General features: G+C 41.6%; 1 protein-coding gene across 1 annotated transcript; it reads right to left on the reverse strand.

The window, feature by feature from the left end:
- Positions 1 to 13,027: 13,027 nt before the first annotated feature.
- On the reverse strand, positions 13,028 to 14,594 carry LOC110600274 (zinc finger protein CONSTANS-LIKE 5). The gene is made up of 2 exons (XM_021737086.2): positions 13,758 to 14,594; positions 13,028 to 13,679 (listed from the first exon to the last, which is right to left on the reverse strand). The coding sequence occupies exons 1-2, from the start codon at positions 14,478 to 14,480 to the stop codon at positions 13,299 to 13,301; spliced, it is 1,104 nt and encodes a 367-aa protein (XP_021592778.1). The 5' UTR covers positions 14,481 to 14,594; the 3' UTR covers positions 13,028 to 13,298.
- Positions 14,595 to 15,328: the final 734 nt, after the last annotated feature.

The raw sequence follows: 15,328 nt of genomic DNA on the forward strand, positions 1-15,328 counted from the left end.
GCCTCCGCATGCATGCCATGTTCGGCGGCCGAACTTGAGGTTCGGCGGCCGAACCTGGACTTCCCTCACTTATGCCTTCGGGGGCCTAAGGCACACCCGAAATGCATGCATGTTCGGCGGCCGAACTTGAGGTTCGGCGGCCGAACCTGGGTTTTCCTCCAAGGTTGTTTTCATGCAAAAACTCATTTTCTTTTTACTTAAAACATGAAATACATTAAACATTTTATGAAAACATGTTTCTACCCTACTAGAGGCTTCCGACATCCGAGATTCCACCGGACGGTAGGAATTCCGATACCGGAGTCTAGCCGGGTATTACATTCTCCCCCCCTTAAGAACATTCGTCCCCGAATGTTCCTCAACTAACACATGCAAGGCATATAACATATCATACACATGAAACACATAAAACATATAAGAAACTAACCTTAGAAAAGATAAGGGTACTGTTGGAGCATGGACTCCCGTGTCTCCCAAGTGCATTCTTCCAAATTGTGGTGGTTCCACAGGACCTTCACCATCGGGATTTCCTTGTTTCTTAGCTTTCTGATCTGGGTGTCTATGATCCGTACTGGCTGTTCAATATAGGTGAGATCCTCTTGAACCTCCACATCAGGCTCACTAAGAACCTTGCTCGGATCTGACACGAACTTCCTCAACATTGCAACATGGAAAACCGGATGGATTCTTTCCATTGAAGCAGGTAAATCCAGCTTGTACAACACATTCCCAATCTTTTGCAAGATCTCAAAGGGTCCGATGTATCGTGGGGCTAGTTTACCTTTCTTCCCGAAGCGAACCACTCCTTTCATAGGAGACACCTTGAGCAATACCAGATCCCCCTCCTGAAACTCTACCTGTCTTCTGTGGATGTCTGCATAACTCTTTTGTCTGCTTGCAGTAGTCTTGATCCTTTCTCTGATTATGGGTACTACCCTGCTGGTAATCTCTACTAGCTCAGGCCCTGCCAAGGCCTTTTCTCCAACTTCTTCCCAGCAAACAGGTGATCTGCACTTCGTCCCATACAAAGCTTCATATGGAGCCATCCCGATGCTAGCATGATGGCTGTTATTGTAAGCAAACTCCACCAAAGGTAGATGCTGCTTCCAAGAACCGCCAAAGTCCAGCACACACATCCTGAGCATATCCTCTATGGTCTGGATGGTCCTTTCTGATTGTCCGTCCGTCTGTGGATGGAAAGCAGTGCTAAAATCTAACCTGGTACCCATGGCGTTCTGCAGACTCCGCCAAAATCTGGAGGTGAACTGGGGCCCTCTATCTGACACTATCGAAACAGGAACCCCATGCAGTCTGACGATCTCATCTACATACACCTACGCCAACTTGTCCACAGAATAGCCACTCCTGACAGGGATGAAGTGAGCAGATTTGGTGAGTGTGTCCACAATCACCCATATGGAGTCCAATCTGTTGGACACCGCCAGTAACCCCACTACGAAGTCCATAGCTATATTCTCCCATTTCCACTCTGGAATAGGTAGCGGGTTAAGCATTCCAGCCGACTTCTGATGTTCCAGCTTCACCCTCTGACACACTTCGCAGGCTGACACAAACTGTGCCACTTCTTTCTTCATAGCTGGCCACCAATAAACCTTCTTCAGATCTTGATACATCTTGGTGGCTCCGGGGTGAATGCTGTATCTTGCATTATGAGCCTCTCTCATAATGTCTCCTTTTAGCCCTATGTCATCTGGTACACATAATCTGCTCCCATAGCGAAGGATCCCTTTGCTGTCGAATCTGAACTCACTATCTTTGCCTGACTGAACAGTCCTGGCAATCTTTACTAACTCTGGGTCCTCATGCTGTTTCTGAGCCACCTGCTCCAGAAACACGGGTGCCACTCTCATCTGGGCTACCAAAGCACTTGTACCAGACAACTCCATCTGTAGACCTTCCTCAATGAGCTTGTAAAACTCCTTCACCACTGGCCTCCTCTCTGCAGATATGTGAGATAAACTGCCGAGTGATTTCCGGCTTAAGGCATCTGCCACAACATTCGCCTTACCCGGATGGTACTGAATCTTGCAATCATAGTCGCTTAGCAGCTCCACCCATCTTCTCTGTCTCAAGTTCAAATCTCTTTGACTCAGGATGTACTGTAGGCTCTTATGATCTGTGAAGATCTCACATTTAACCCCATAGAGGTAGTGCCTCCACATCTTGAGTGCAAAGATTACTGCTGCCATTTCCAGGTCATGTGTGGGGTAATTCAACTCATGCTTCTTCAGCTGCCTAGAAGCATAAGCAATCACCCTCTCATTCTGCATTAGTACACAACCCAGTCCCACACGGGACGCATCACAAAAGACTGTAAAGTCTTCATCACTAGATGGCAGAGCTAACACTGGTGCTGAAGTCAACCTCTTCTTAAGCTCTTCAAAACTCTCTTCGCACTGGTCAGTCCACACAAACTTCTGATTCTTCCTGGTTAGTCTGGTCAGAGGAGCTGCAATCTTTGAGAAGTCCTGAACGAACCTCCTGTAGTAACTTGCCAAACCCAAGAAACTCCTAATCTCTGTCACTGAAGTGGGTCTAGGCCAGTTAGCCACAGCTTCTACCTTCTTGGGGTCCACCTCTATTCCATTTTCTGACACAACATGCCCCAAGAATGAAATGCTCCTCAGCCAGAACTCACACTTAGAGAACTTGGCATACAAGCCATGTTCCCTCAAGGTCTGCAGAACCAACCTCAGATGATGGGCATGCTCCTCTGCATTCCTAGAATACACTAAGATATCATTTATGAAGACAATAACAAAGTGATCCAGGTATTGGCTAAACACTCTGTTCATGAGATCCATGAATGCTACAGGGGCGTTGGTTAACCCGAACGGCATTACAAGGAACTCAAAATGCCCATATCTGGTCCTGAAAGCTGTTTTTGGCACATCTTCTTCTCTTATCCTCAGCTGATGGTACCCAGATCTCAGATCTATTTTGGAGAAACAACCCGCTCCGGCTAGCTGGTCGAATAGATCATCGATCCTTGGCAAAGGGTACCTATTCTTGGTAGTGACTTTGTTCAACTGCCTGTAGTCGATACAAAGTCTAAGGGATCCATCCTTCTTTCTCACAAACAAGACCGAAGCACCCCAAGGTGAGGTACTCTGTCGGATGAAGCCCTTTTCTACCAGCTCTTGCAATTGCTCTTTCAACTCCTTCAACTCGGCTGGGGCCATCCTGTAGGGAGGGATAGAGATCGGTCTAGTTCCAGGCATCAACTCTATCTCGAACTCTATCTCCCTAGCAGGTGGTAAACCTGGAAGCTTGTCTGGGAAAACATCTTGAAATTCTCTAACAACTGGCACCGAGGCTGGCTCCCTGACCTGACTATCTAGCTCTCTCACATGAGCCAAATACCCCTGACATCCCTTCCTAAGCAACCTACGAGCCTGAAGAGCTGATATCAGACCTCTAGGTGTACCCCTCTTGTCTCCTCTGAAGACGACCTCTGACCCATTCTGATCTCTGAACCTGACTACCTTGTCTCTGCAGTCCAAGGTAGCACCATGGGTAGATAGCCAATCCATCCCTAGAATGACGTCAAAGTCTGTCAAATCTAGAACCACAAGGTCGGCGGAGAGGCATCTTCCCTCAACAAAAACTGGACTGTACTGGCAGACTGACTCTGCCACTGACGGGTCACACTTGGGTCCACTGACCCATAGGGGACACTCTAACCCAGAGACTATCAGACCCAACCTCTCGACGGCTCTCGGAGCAATAAATGAATGAGATGCACCCGGGTCCATTAATGCATACACATCAGAACACCCAATGACGAGATTACCTGACACCACGGTGTTGGATGTGTTAGCCTCCTGCTGAGTCATGGTGAAGATCCTGGCTGGAGCTGATGGACCTTCTCCTCGGGAACCAGAAGAAGAGGCTGCCCCTCTCCCTCTACCTCTGCCACTGCCATGAGTTGTGGCTGGAGCTGCTGGCTGTGCCACACTACCAGAAGCTGTCTGCTGGGGCTGGCCCATAAAAGGTGCTCTAGGACACTCCCGAGCCATGTGTCCCTCATGTCCACACCTGAAACATGTATTAGTCCCAGATCGACACACTCCCTTGTGCGGTCTTCCACATCTCTGGCATTCTGTACCATCTGAGCCTGAGCTCGAGCCACCGCCAAATCCCAGACCGGATTTCAACTTATTCCAAAACTTATTCTTCTTCGGCTTCTTGGTGGTGTTATCCCACCTCTTCTTACATGAGCTCTGAGAAGAGAGACCTGGCCCTCCTCTGCCTGGGGTCTTAACCCCTGAAGACTGGGTCACTGACTGCTTCACTGACCCCTCAACTATAGCACTTGCCTCCATCCTTCGAGCCATATCCACCACAGTGTGGAAACTTTCCCTCTCAACTGACTGAATCAACGAGGAGTACCTAGAATGCAGCTTCATAACATATCTTTTGGCTTTCTTCGTATCTGTATCTAGAGCTTGCCCTGAAAAAGGCAATAGCTCCAAGAATTTATCTGTGAACTCCTCTACGCTCATGTGCTCTGTCTGCCTCAGCTGTTCAAACTCAATAATCTTCAATTCTCTGGAACTGTCTGGAAAAGCCCATCCCGCGAACTCATTCGCAAATTCCTCCCATGTCATGCCGTCTAGTCTCGGGTCCACATAACACTTGAACCATTCCCGTGCCTTTTTGCACTTTAAGGTGAACCCTACCATCTGAATGGCCCTGCTATCATCTGCCCCTAGCTCATCAGTTATCGTCTTCACTACTCTCAGGTACTCAAAGGGATCATCCCCTGACTTGTATTTGGGAGCATCCAGCTTAAGGTAATCTGTCATCTTTACTTTACTCCCACCAGCTGAGCTAGGTCTAGGGGGTTGAGTAATTGGGGTTGCTGGTTCTGTAAGTGGTGGAGGTGGGGGTGCAGCATTCCCCGAGGTGGGGTTTGCCGGGTTAGGATAGAAGGGTGAGGGTGGATAAGCTGGGTACTGTGTGTAAGGTGGATAAGGCATGTAGGTAGGGTAGGGGTTAAAGCTGGAATAATCCGATGTGCCTCCCATCGAATACCCTGAACCCTGTGGGAAGGGTGGATAATGGGGTGGAAAACCATACCCCGAGGCCTGAGCGCCTCCTTGTGACTCCCCTGTCCCTTCTTCCGCCATGCTGACATCCAGATTCCCATCCCTCCTCTGATCCTCTTCCATAACCTCCCTCACATCTGAAGAACTTCCTCCTCTATCAGTCCCCCTTCTGCTAGCATCAAAAGACCTTCTAGGGTCCCTTGACACTCTTTCTCTGTTTGCTCTATAAGACATTGCCCTAGGCAATGTAGGAGGACGGGCGCTCGTGCCCTCATCCTCAGGTGGTACTCCAGTCAATCTTGCAGATCGACGGGTTCTTCTCATCCTGTTTTCTGAAAAACAGTACACATCATACAAACATTAGCATCATATGGTTCATGTGGAAACACATGAACCCGCATCACATATACATCATTCATATCATATCATCAATGCATATGCATATATTCATGGCATTTCACATCATCATACAAGACAGGACTCAACATCCTATCCTAGTGGACATGATCTTCCTATTGTGCTTGACCTTCTAGAACATCTATGAGCCTGACACTCTAGGTCCGATCCTATGAACCTAGGGCTCTGATACCATTCTGTAACGACCCGAAAATCGGACCGCTACCGGCGCTAGGATCCAGGTCGGCTTAAGGCCGCCGGGACCCATAGCAAGCCTGACATGCAACCTATAAACCTGTTTAATCCCATACATGATCAACAACATACATAAAAATTAAAACTTTTCTTTCATACATTATATCTTACACCAAACTCAATCTGTGCATGCACTAAACATAATCATAACTTGACCCATCTGTTGGATCTCATCAATGCCGCAATGGGCGATACATCAAACGTTGAGTTGGTTTGCATAAACATCATAAAACATCTAAGATCATGTATTAAAAGGGATACCTCATACATAAAGTCAAGCACAATCTCTAATCCTCAATATCATTACATGACTGAAACTGTACTTTTACATAACATTAATACATTTATCATGTCTACACTATCTATTACATACATATGACTTCATTACTCTTGCGGACCTCCTGGTCTACTCTGTACCTGCAATCCTAGGGAATATGGGAGAGGGGTGAGCTACTAGAGCCCAGTGAGCAGAATAATAAAACATTTAAAACATATGATAACATGGAATGCATCACATCACAGCTAATCACATCAAGGATGAACTTGTCACCAATAGCCCTCTACATAGTCCAACTGTGCCAGAACGTAGAATGGGTCCTGGTCTTTCTCTTACATAGCATAACATAACATAGTCCAATTGTGCCAGAACGTAGAATGGGTCCTGGTCTTTCTCTTATATAGTGCCAGCGAACGTAGAATGGGTCCCACTGGTCTTACATTCCGTACCGTACATATCACATCGTCACATCATAGATCGAGGGCTATGGATCATCCAACATTCATCCACATCAACATTAACATGTGCAATGCAACATATTCGTGGATTCTAATGCAAACAACCTAAAACATCATATGGCATTCATGATGCATGCACATGCTTAAAACTGTATAATTGATTTACTTAAAACATAAAGGTTTATTCCACTCACCTCTGGATAGCTCTGACCAGACACTGGAGCAGCTGACTCACTGCTGGAGTCCTCGGTTCCTCGGGTCCGAACCTACACAGGTGGACTCAAATGAGGGACCAAACATACCTGAACACAACTCTAAACTACTCCCCAAAAATCCCCTAAAACATCATGAAACAATCATAGAAAAACATGCAAAAGAGGGCTGGACAGGGCACTTTCGGCGGCAGGTTCGGCGGCCGAAAGTCCCTCCAGAGCCGAAAGTCAGGCAGGTTCGGCGGCACCTTCGGCGGCCGAAACTCCCAGACAGAGGCGAAACTCATGCATGTTCGGTGGCACTTTCGGCGGCCGAAACTCCCAGACAGAGATGAAAGTCTCCTTTCGGGGGCAAGCTTCAGCAGCTGAAGGCTGCCTCCACAAGCATGTTCGGCGGCCGAAAGTGCCTTCGGCTGCCGAACCTGGTTTCTCCCTTAGTGGCAGAAACTCAGCTCTTCTATGCACATTTGCCTCCAAAACTATCCAATCATGCATAAACCTATTCTACAACATTCCCAATCATACACAAACAAGCATACAAGTTCCTAGGGGCATCAAACCATCAAAAACCCCAACTACAACACAACAAGCAACTCACATTGTTCATAAACACATATAAAACCCATAAACCTAACCATGAGCTAAACATGCATTCTACCCCATAGATCGACTTAAAACTCACTTAAAACATGCAATGAGCTTAAGATCGGCTCTTACCTCATGGAGATCGAGAGAGAGACGACCGAAACTCGGAGGTGGGAGGGGTTGAGTTTCCTTGAACCTCAAAGCTCCAAAACTTGCTCAAAGCTTGAAAATCTTCAAAACAAAGTAAAAACTCATGAAAATCGTGAAAGATTTGAAGGAAAGGACTCAAGATCGATGAGGGGCGGCGGAGAGCTCACCTTGGCTGAAAATGGAGAAAAAGCTCGCCCGTTTTCGGGTAAGGGACCCTTTTATAGTGGCTGGCCAGGCCACGTTTGGGGGCCGAACGTGCCTCCGCATGCATGCCATGTTCGGCGGCCGAACTTAAGGTTCGGCGGCCGAACCTGGACTTCCCTCACTTATGCCTTCGGGGGCCTAAGGCACACCCGAAATGCATGCATGTTCGGCGGCCGAACCTGGATTTTCCTCCAAGGTTGTTTTCATGCAAAAACTCATTTCCTTTTTACTTAAAACATGAAATACATTAAACATTTTATGAAAACATATTTCTACCCTACTAGAGGCTTCCGACATCCGAGATTCCACCGGACGGTAGGAATTCCGATACCGGAGTGTAGCCGGGTATTACATCAATAATTTACAACTGCAGATAGTGGTGAAGGATCGAATCCACAGAGAATTGATTACCTATTTATTTTTTTCAATCAAGACCTAAAGAACTAAGTGAAAACACAATTGAAAGCAAGTAATTGAAAGCTGAATGAAAGTAAAGTGCAATAAAGTAAAAAAAGGGGGTTTTGAGATTGATTTGACTAACAACTATTGAAAGCAATTAAAACAGCAAGTAATTAAAATAAAAGAGAAAATCAATATGAGAAAAGTCTAGTTGAATATATGGATCCACTTTGGTTGTTTGGGTTGATCATTGAAACTTAGGTTTTCTTGATTCATTCAATAGATTATTTATGGGGATGGAAAACGCTTCTCACCACCATGTCTCTCCTTATGATTAAATCAATTAGGGAACGTCCTCTAATCAATTACTAATTAACAAATTACCAAGGAACGTCCTTGGGCCTTATGCATCAAAATAATTGTCAATTGCCAATTGCATGAAGAGGGAGATCCAACCCTAGCTACTCAAACGTATGAGATGATGCTAGATCATACAATTCCTTAGTTTTTACACCAAGTGTTTTTAGGTCAGAATATTTACAGCAATTACGGACTAACAAATATCCCAACTAACAATCAATTAACTTTGCAATCAAGAATCACGTGGCCAATTTGATCAAAACAACAAAGCAATCTTAGAATTAAGCACACAATTGCATGAATATTGAACTAATCAAAAGCAAACACTTTATGCTCAGATCTCACAACCCTTTAAACAACCTTAGTTTCAACATAACTTCAACTAGAATTAGGGTTTCAGCCACTCATGGCTGAACCAAAACAGAAAATAAAAGAAAAGAAAGCAAGAAGATGAAGAACCAAGAGGGAGAAGCCTTGGAGAGCCTTGGAGAGCCTTGGAGGAGTTGTGTGGATGAAAATCTGCCTCTTCTTGTCTTCTTGAAGCCTTTAAATAAGTCTTGGGAGGCTGCCTAGGGTTTCTTGGGTGTCCATGCATCTTTTAGAGGCTGCCCAAAATGCCCTTGTGTCTTCTATGTGCATGTGTGGAGTTTGCAAGGGCTTTTTGGTCTTTTAATTATTGTCCAAGTGTGTCCAAGAAGCCTTCTTCACATGATTCATGCACTAAAGAGGAAGGTGGAGCCCTAATTTGAATATTGAATGTGCATGGCATAAAGTGGAAAACATGTGATCTTCAAGATTTGGCTTATTGAGTAAGGAAGAGGTTGTTTGGAGGGACTTTCGGCCGTCTAAGGTTAGTTTCGGAGGCTGGACTTTCGGATCTGGACGGAAGGTTCGGCGGCCGAAGGTGCTTCTGAAGGTGGTGGAGTTTCGGATCTGGAGGCCACTTTCGGCTTCCGAGGTGCTTCCGAAAGTGGGTGACTTTCGGCTTCCAAAGGTGCTTCCGAAGGTGGTTGAGTTTCGGCTCTAGACTTGACTTTTGGCTTCCGAAAGTGCTTTCGAAGGTGGCTTTTCCAGATTTGGCACTTTTTGGCATTTTTAAGAGCATTTTCTCCAAATTGTTTCTTTACACCTAATATCTGCAAAACATGATTAAAACCCCAAAATTAGGTAGAAAAGGTGTAAATAAACATCAATAAGATCATGATAATATGGACTAAAATATGCTCTATCAAGGCCCATTCTACGCCCCTGGCAATATATAAGAGAAAGTCCAGGTCGAGACCCATTTACGCCCCTGGCATTATGGATATGTTATGTTATGTTTAAGAGGAAGTCTTAAGGAGCTCCGTCGAGGGCCGGACACTATTGGAATATGTAGAGGGTTACTGGTGACAAATCCATCTTGATGTGAATTGTTTGTGTTGTGACGCATTTCATACAAGCATATGTTTATGAACTGTTTTTATGTGCTGCTCACTAGGCTCTTGTAGCTTATCCCTTTCCCCTAACTCTAGGTTTGCAGGGTCAAAGATAGCTCAGAAAGTCGGCATAGTAGCTGGTATAGATAAATGTAATAGTATAATTGTGGACATGTATTGTTTAATGGATTAGAATTGTGCTCTACCCTAAATTTATCTTTGTAATCCCTGTTAACATGATCCTTATGTAAAAGTTTTAATTATGAGTTATGTTTGAAACAAACTTGAGGCATGTGATGTTTATCATACTAGAGCATTTGATGAGAACTCTAGTATGGGTTTTATGTTTTCAGTTTTGATACATTCACAGGTCGAGCCATGGTTCATAAAATGTTTAAGTTTTTGTATTAATGTATGATTATGTATGGGATTTTAACAGGTACACAGGATGTATAGTAGGCTTGCTATGGGCTCCGGCTATCTTAAGTCGATCTGAACCCTAGCGCCAGTAGCGGTCCGATTTCTGGGTCGTTACAAAGACGTTATGACTATCCAATTAAAATGAGGATCGATAGTCCAATAAAGCTTAATAAACAGAATATGTATTAATCCCTTTGTCACACGATATCTAGTTTGAACATAAGTTATGGTTAATGTCAAACTTATAATGTTCAAACTTATGATTTCTCGATCTCTAAGTAGACTAATAAAACTAAATAATATTGATCACATTATCAATTCATTTGAGCACGGCCATGCATTTCTCAGTCTCACTTATCGAAAAGCCCAGAAGATATCTCTCTCAAAGAGATGGAAAAATTCTATCTTGATTGTTCAATATCATCTACATAATTTCTACTATTCAATCATAACCTTTATGATTATCCGATTAAAGACGATGTTTGATTATGTCAAAACATAACAGTCCTTATATTGGAAACTATGATAATCTCAAGTCAAATTATTAAAATATAAGTATCTTGATATTCACTTATGACAATAATTTATATAGTGATCTCAACGTGGGTTCATCTAATACTTCGTTCTCTAACAAGTATCTATGATTATTGATTTATATCAACATACACATAATCATCTCATGATTATCAATCAATAATCATAATAGTCATATTTTATTATTATCATCATAATAATAAGAAACTACCGGGGATATTAATCATTATTATGTAACATACAAATAAATAATAACGATAATAAAACCACTATGATTAATAAACAAAATGACATGCAAAAAGGTCCAAGATAATGGCCTATGACAAATACACTAATACAACTATCACTTTTGAATATGAATAATCGAAGACCAGCGGGAGGACCTTTGATGCTACATAACAATCGTCCGAGATAAGTAATGAGCTGTCACCACTAAGCAGGTCCACGTAGTAAGGATCTGATAAAAAGGTAACATAGTCCCACTAAAGAAAGGAAGACCCGGACACCCTAATACTCGATTTATCGTTAAAACTTGCTCTCATCTGGATAGGGCGAGTCTCGGCACAAAGTTACCGTTATCAAGCACAGTCCAGCCTATTACTGTTACGTTTGTAATCGTAGGATCACTGAGTTATTAGCTGGCGATATCCCTTATCAAGCAGCCGACTATATTATCACTGAATTATCAAGAAATGCTATATGTATCTCCATCTTTTTGCAGTATAAAAGGAGAAGAATCACAAAGGCAAAGGTATACGATTCTCAAACACAAATACTCTCAAGTTTCATATTCGTCTCATTCTCCATATTACTGACTTGAGCGTCGAAGTAGTAGTCATGGGCACCCACCACCTCATATTCTCTTTCTCATAGATTTAGCCAATTACAATACCTCTCCAATTCGACCACATCATCAATTTGATTTCAACAACGTCACATACATCATACAAAATTAACTTGAGAGATTTTAATTCAATAAAAAAGAGCAGTGAACTCAAATAAATTGATTTCTTTTTTCTAATCTTGTTTGATTTTACAGTCTTTAATAATGAGCGTTTCTAAAAAAGATGACACTAATATCTTTTATCATAAAAAGAATATGTGTATAAACTTAATGGGCAGAAAGAGATGATTGATTTATATATACCTCTTAATTTACTCTGGTATATCCATCGAGTATTAAATGAAGGGATAAAATTTATTTTAATTAAATGTATATATTTTTTAATATCATGTAATTTTATTAAATAAAATTTTAAATTTTAATTCATTATAAAATACTAATTAATTGCGAGCAAATTCTTACCCAAAATCCCTTCGCGACTAACCAACATGTATTAAGTAGCTATGACTTGTATATTTATTTCTTTAGTACTAATAGATAAAAGAAAATTTACCCTCTCAAGCATTTTTTTTCATGTAACAAAAAGTGGCATAACCATTCAAGTTATATTTTAGTGATAACAAGTGTTTCTATCTAAAAGGAGAAAGAGCACTTAAAGTTCATCTTATGATAAATAGTAAAATTAATACAATCTAGACAAAGGAAACTACAAAAGGAGAAGAGTTAAGGGATTGAGAGACGTCATCAAAATCGACAAATAAGGCTAATAATGCAAGTAGTTCTCTTAGGTTAAGGCAAAGTGCTGGTGTGATTGGTCAGACACCAATTAATGCAAAATTACACATTAATTTTGAAGAATTTGAATGTTAATTTGATTAACCTACATCAATTAATTTTGACCTCTAAAAGATGTAGATAGGAGGATGAAGTAAAGGATATCATTTCTCCGAACATAAACCTTCAATCGAATAAACTGAATGTATCATTCATTTCTTTTCCAGCTTCTCTTATATCATTTATCCTCTATTTAAAATTAATAATTTTATAAAAATTTAATTAAATTAAATTTTTTTCTTATAAAATTTTTGTTTAAAATAAAAAATTCAAAATTTTTTTTCATGAAGATGAAATCAAAAATAATTTTACAATCATTCATTTAAATTTTTTTTTTTACAAAATTTTTCATAACAAATTAGGAATTAAAAATATTATTATTGAAGCTATTAAATTATGATTTCTTCATATTATTTTAATATTTTCCTAAATACTTGTAACACACAGGCTAGTTTATGACAATTAGTGGATATATCTGCCTCTTTCATAAGATCTCATGGTGTATTTGACCTTGAAATTTTAAGATTGAATTTATTTGTGTTTAAGAGAAAGTAGTCAAATTTATTTGGACTAATTTTCATTTATTTAAAAAAAAATAAATCAAAAGTGTGGAAAAGCCAAAAAGAGCAAAATCTTTATTAAAAGATAAACTAATACAGAAGCCCTGAGAGAAAAACCGGATGGGCTTTCTGGATCGATAGCAAATTTCAGAGAAGAAAACATACTAATTTACACCGACGGACATCCCTAATCAACACTAATTGACACCCCCACATGATTATTCTACTAATTTCTACTTATCATACACCAAATATTTATGCTTTGCCAAATCATTTCTCGTAATCATATTAATTAATGATCGTTCCCCCTAATCCATATTTCAAAAAGATGGTACGACGCCGTATTGGCCATCGGACATGAAAGATACCGATGAGGGAGAGTTGTATAGGCGGTCCATCTCGGATTCAATTTCAGTTCGTTTCGCGAACCGGCCTTTGATCCTCGGTCTGGTCTCGGCATATGCTTTGCGGGAAGCGTAGCGTATGGTCTTTTTGAATTTCCGATTCTTCCTTTTCTCTTTGTACCTCAATACCCTAGCTTCCCGATCAATCCCACACATCTGCGCTGCCTGATTTGTGGTAGAAGTCGATATGGGTGCGCTTGGATCGGCACCAGTATTCAAGTTTCGGCCAAATGGGTAGGATATATCGGACATAGAATTCCCATCTGGAACTACTACATCAAGCGATGACGAAGAAATCTGAAAGAATTCAGAAAGAAAAGAAAAATTTAAAGTTTGAATCAATACACATGGTGATTAGCTTAGACTGATATTTACACTTTGGCTAAGAGACTGAGTCGTGTAGTTGAAGGAAGAGAGCTTTGATCTACAGAAATCGACGTCGTAGCAGACTTCGTTGTTGATGACTGGAATTGGAGCTGGTTTGGTCTGCACAGGCACCACGCTATCGGTAGCAGCGCTATGGCTCGGGTGAAACTCCATATCAAGAAACGGATCCGTTTCAGGGAAAATCAGATCTCCGGCAGCCTTCATTTCAGGATTTTCCATGCATAATTTGGAACTCAGGGTAGTAGGATTAGGCAACAGCCACGAAAAACCCTCCACATCATCCTCATGATGCAGGTGGTAACCGGTGGGGCCACCATTTTGATCACAAGGCACTAGAAAATTAAACGGCGAAGATTTAACAATGGACTCAGCGGAGTCGAAGAAAGGCTCGACAGGGACGCGTTCATGACGGCGAGCAAGAGGGTTAGCGGAGTGGATATCCGCATCGCAGGTCACGCAGAGAGAAGCAGCGTCAGCCTTACAGTTGACGGCGGCCGGTGCTTGCTCGCAAACCTCGCACATCCACACGCGCTCGTGTCTAGACACGAGCTTATTCGCCGCATGGATCTTACTGTCACAATTGAGGCAAAGGAAAGCGGAGTCAGCTCGGCAGAACGCAGCAGCTGTTGCCGTCTTGCAGGAGTCGCAGCATCGGGCGGATACGGTCCATCCGGCGGTGCAGGTGTCTAAGCCCTGGATTTCGACTCCCATTTGCAGTGAAACTGTGTAGAGTCCGAAATGTCAGTGAAATGGAGAGGTTTTTCTTTTATTTTCTTTTTTTTTTTTTTTTTTCTATGTTGGGGTGTGGGCTAGTCCTTGAGAGCTGGTTCTCTGATAGCTTTGCGATTGATTTCTATCTATCTAGTCAGAGAAGAGGAAATCTCGGTGCTGACGAGTGAGAGAAGGACACGTGGGTGACTTGTAGCCACATAAAAAGGATTATTTTAGGACAATTATTATTGTTTTCGGATTTTAATAATGTTTGTGAGAAGTAATTGTCATTTGTCATGGTGCTTGTGCCGACGTGGGACCCATTGGGAAGAGTGGGGAAGATGGTCTCAGTGACAGGCATCGACAGGAAAATTTTCATTCGCCGACTGAGAAGGGGCAAATTGTAGTTTGGTGGGGGCAACTGGGCAATCCCTCCACATAAAAGGGTCAGCCACTTTTCGCAACCCTTTTTCTCCTTTCCTACACAAATTAATTCGTGCAGTTTCAACAATTTTTTTAAGTAATTATTTTTTAATATTATTTTATATTTAGATAGTTTTTTTTTAAATTTAAAATTCTGTTAATTATATAAAAAAATTAACATAGAGGATTTAAGCTCATTCATATCAACAAATCTTCTTGTATATTCAATTTAAAATTTAAAATATTAAGTAAAAAAATTTAAAATAATATCAATATGTTAAAATTACTCAAAAATTCAAGATATAAAAATCAATAAATAAGACTAGTTGCTTTCTTAAATAAGATATGAGTAGTTTTATTAATTTATCGCTTGATCCAAAACAAAGTCCAGTGTGACTTTTACTTAAAAATAGACCTACAATCAT

The sequence above is a fragment of the Manihot esculenta genome, chromosome 14, assembly GCF_001659605.2.
Source record: "Manihot esculenta cultivar AM560-2 chromosome 14, M.esculenta_v8, whole genome shotgun sequence".
Classification (NCBI taxonomy): Eukaryota; Viridiplantae; Streptophyta; class Magnoliopsida; order Malpighiales; family Euphorbiaceae; genus Manihot; species Manihot esculenta.

Excerpts from the sequence above, each read along its gene's own strand:
- LOC110600274 (XM_021737086.2), bottom strand. The coding sequence starts at position 14,480 with ATGGGAGTCGAAATCCAGGGCTTAGACACCTGCACCGCCGGATGGACC. Across the intron at positions 13,680-13,757 it reads CTCAGTCTCTTAGCCAAAGT|ATTTCTTCGTCATCGCTTGA; the intron begins GTAAATATCAGT and ends GAATTCTTTCAG.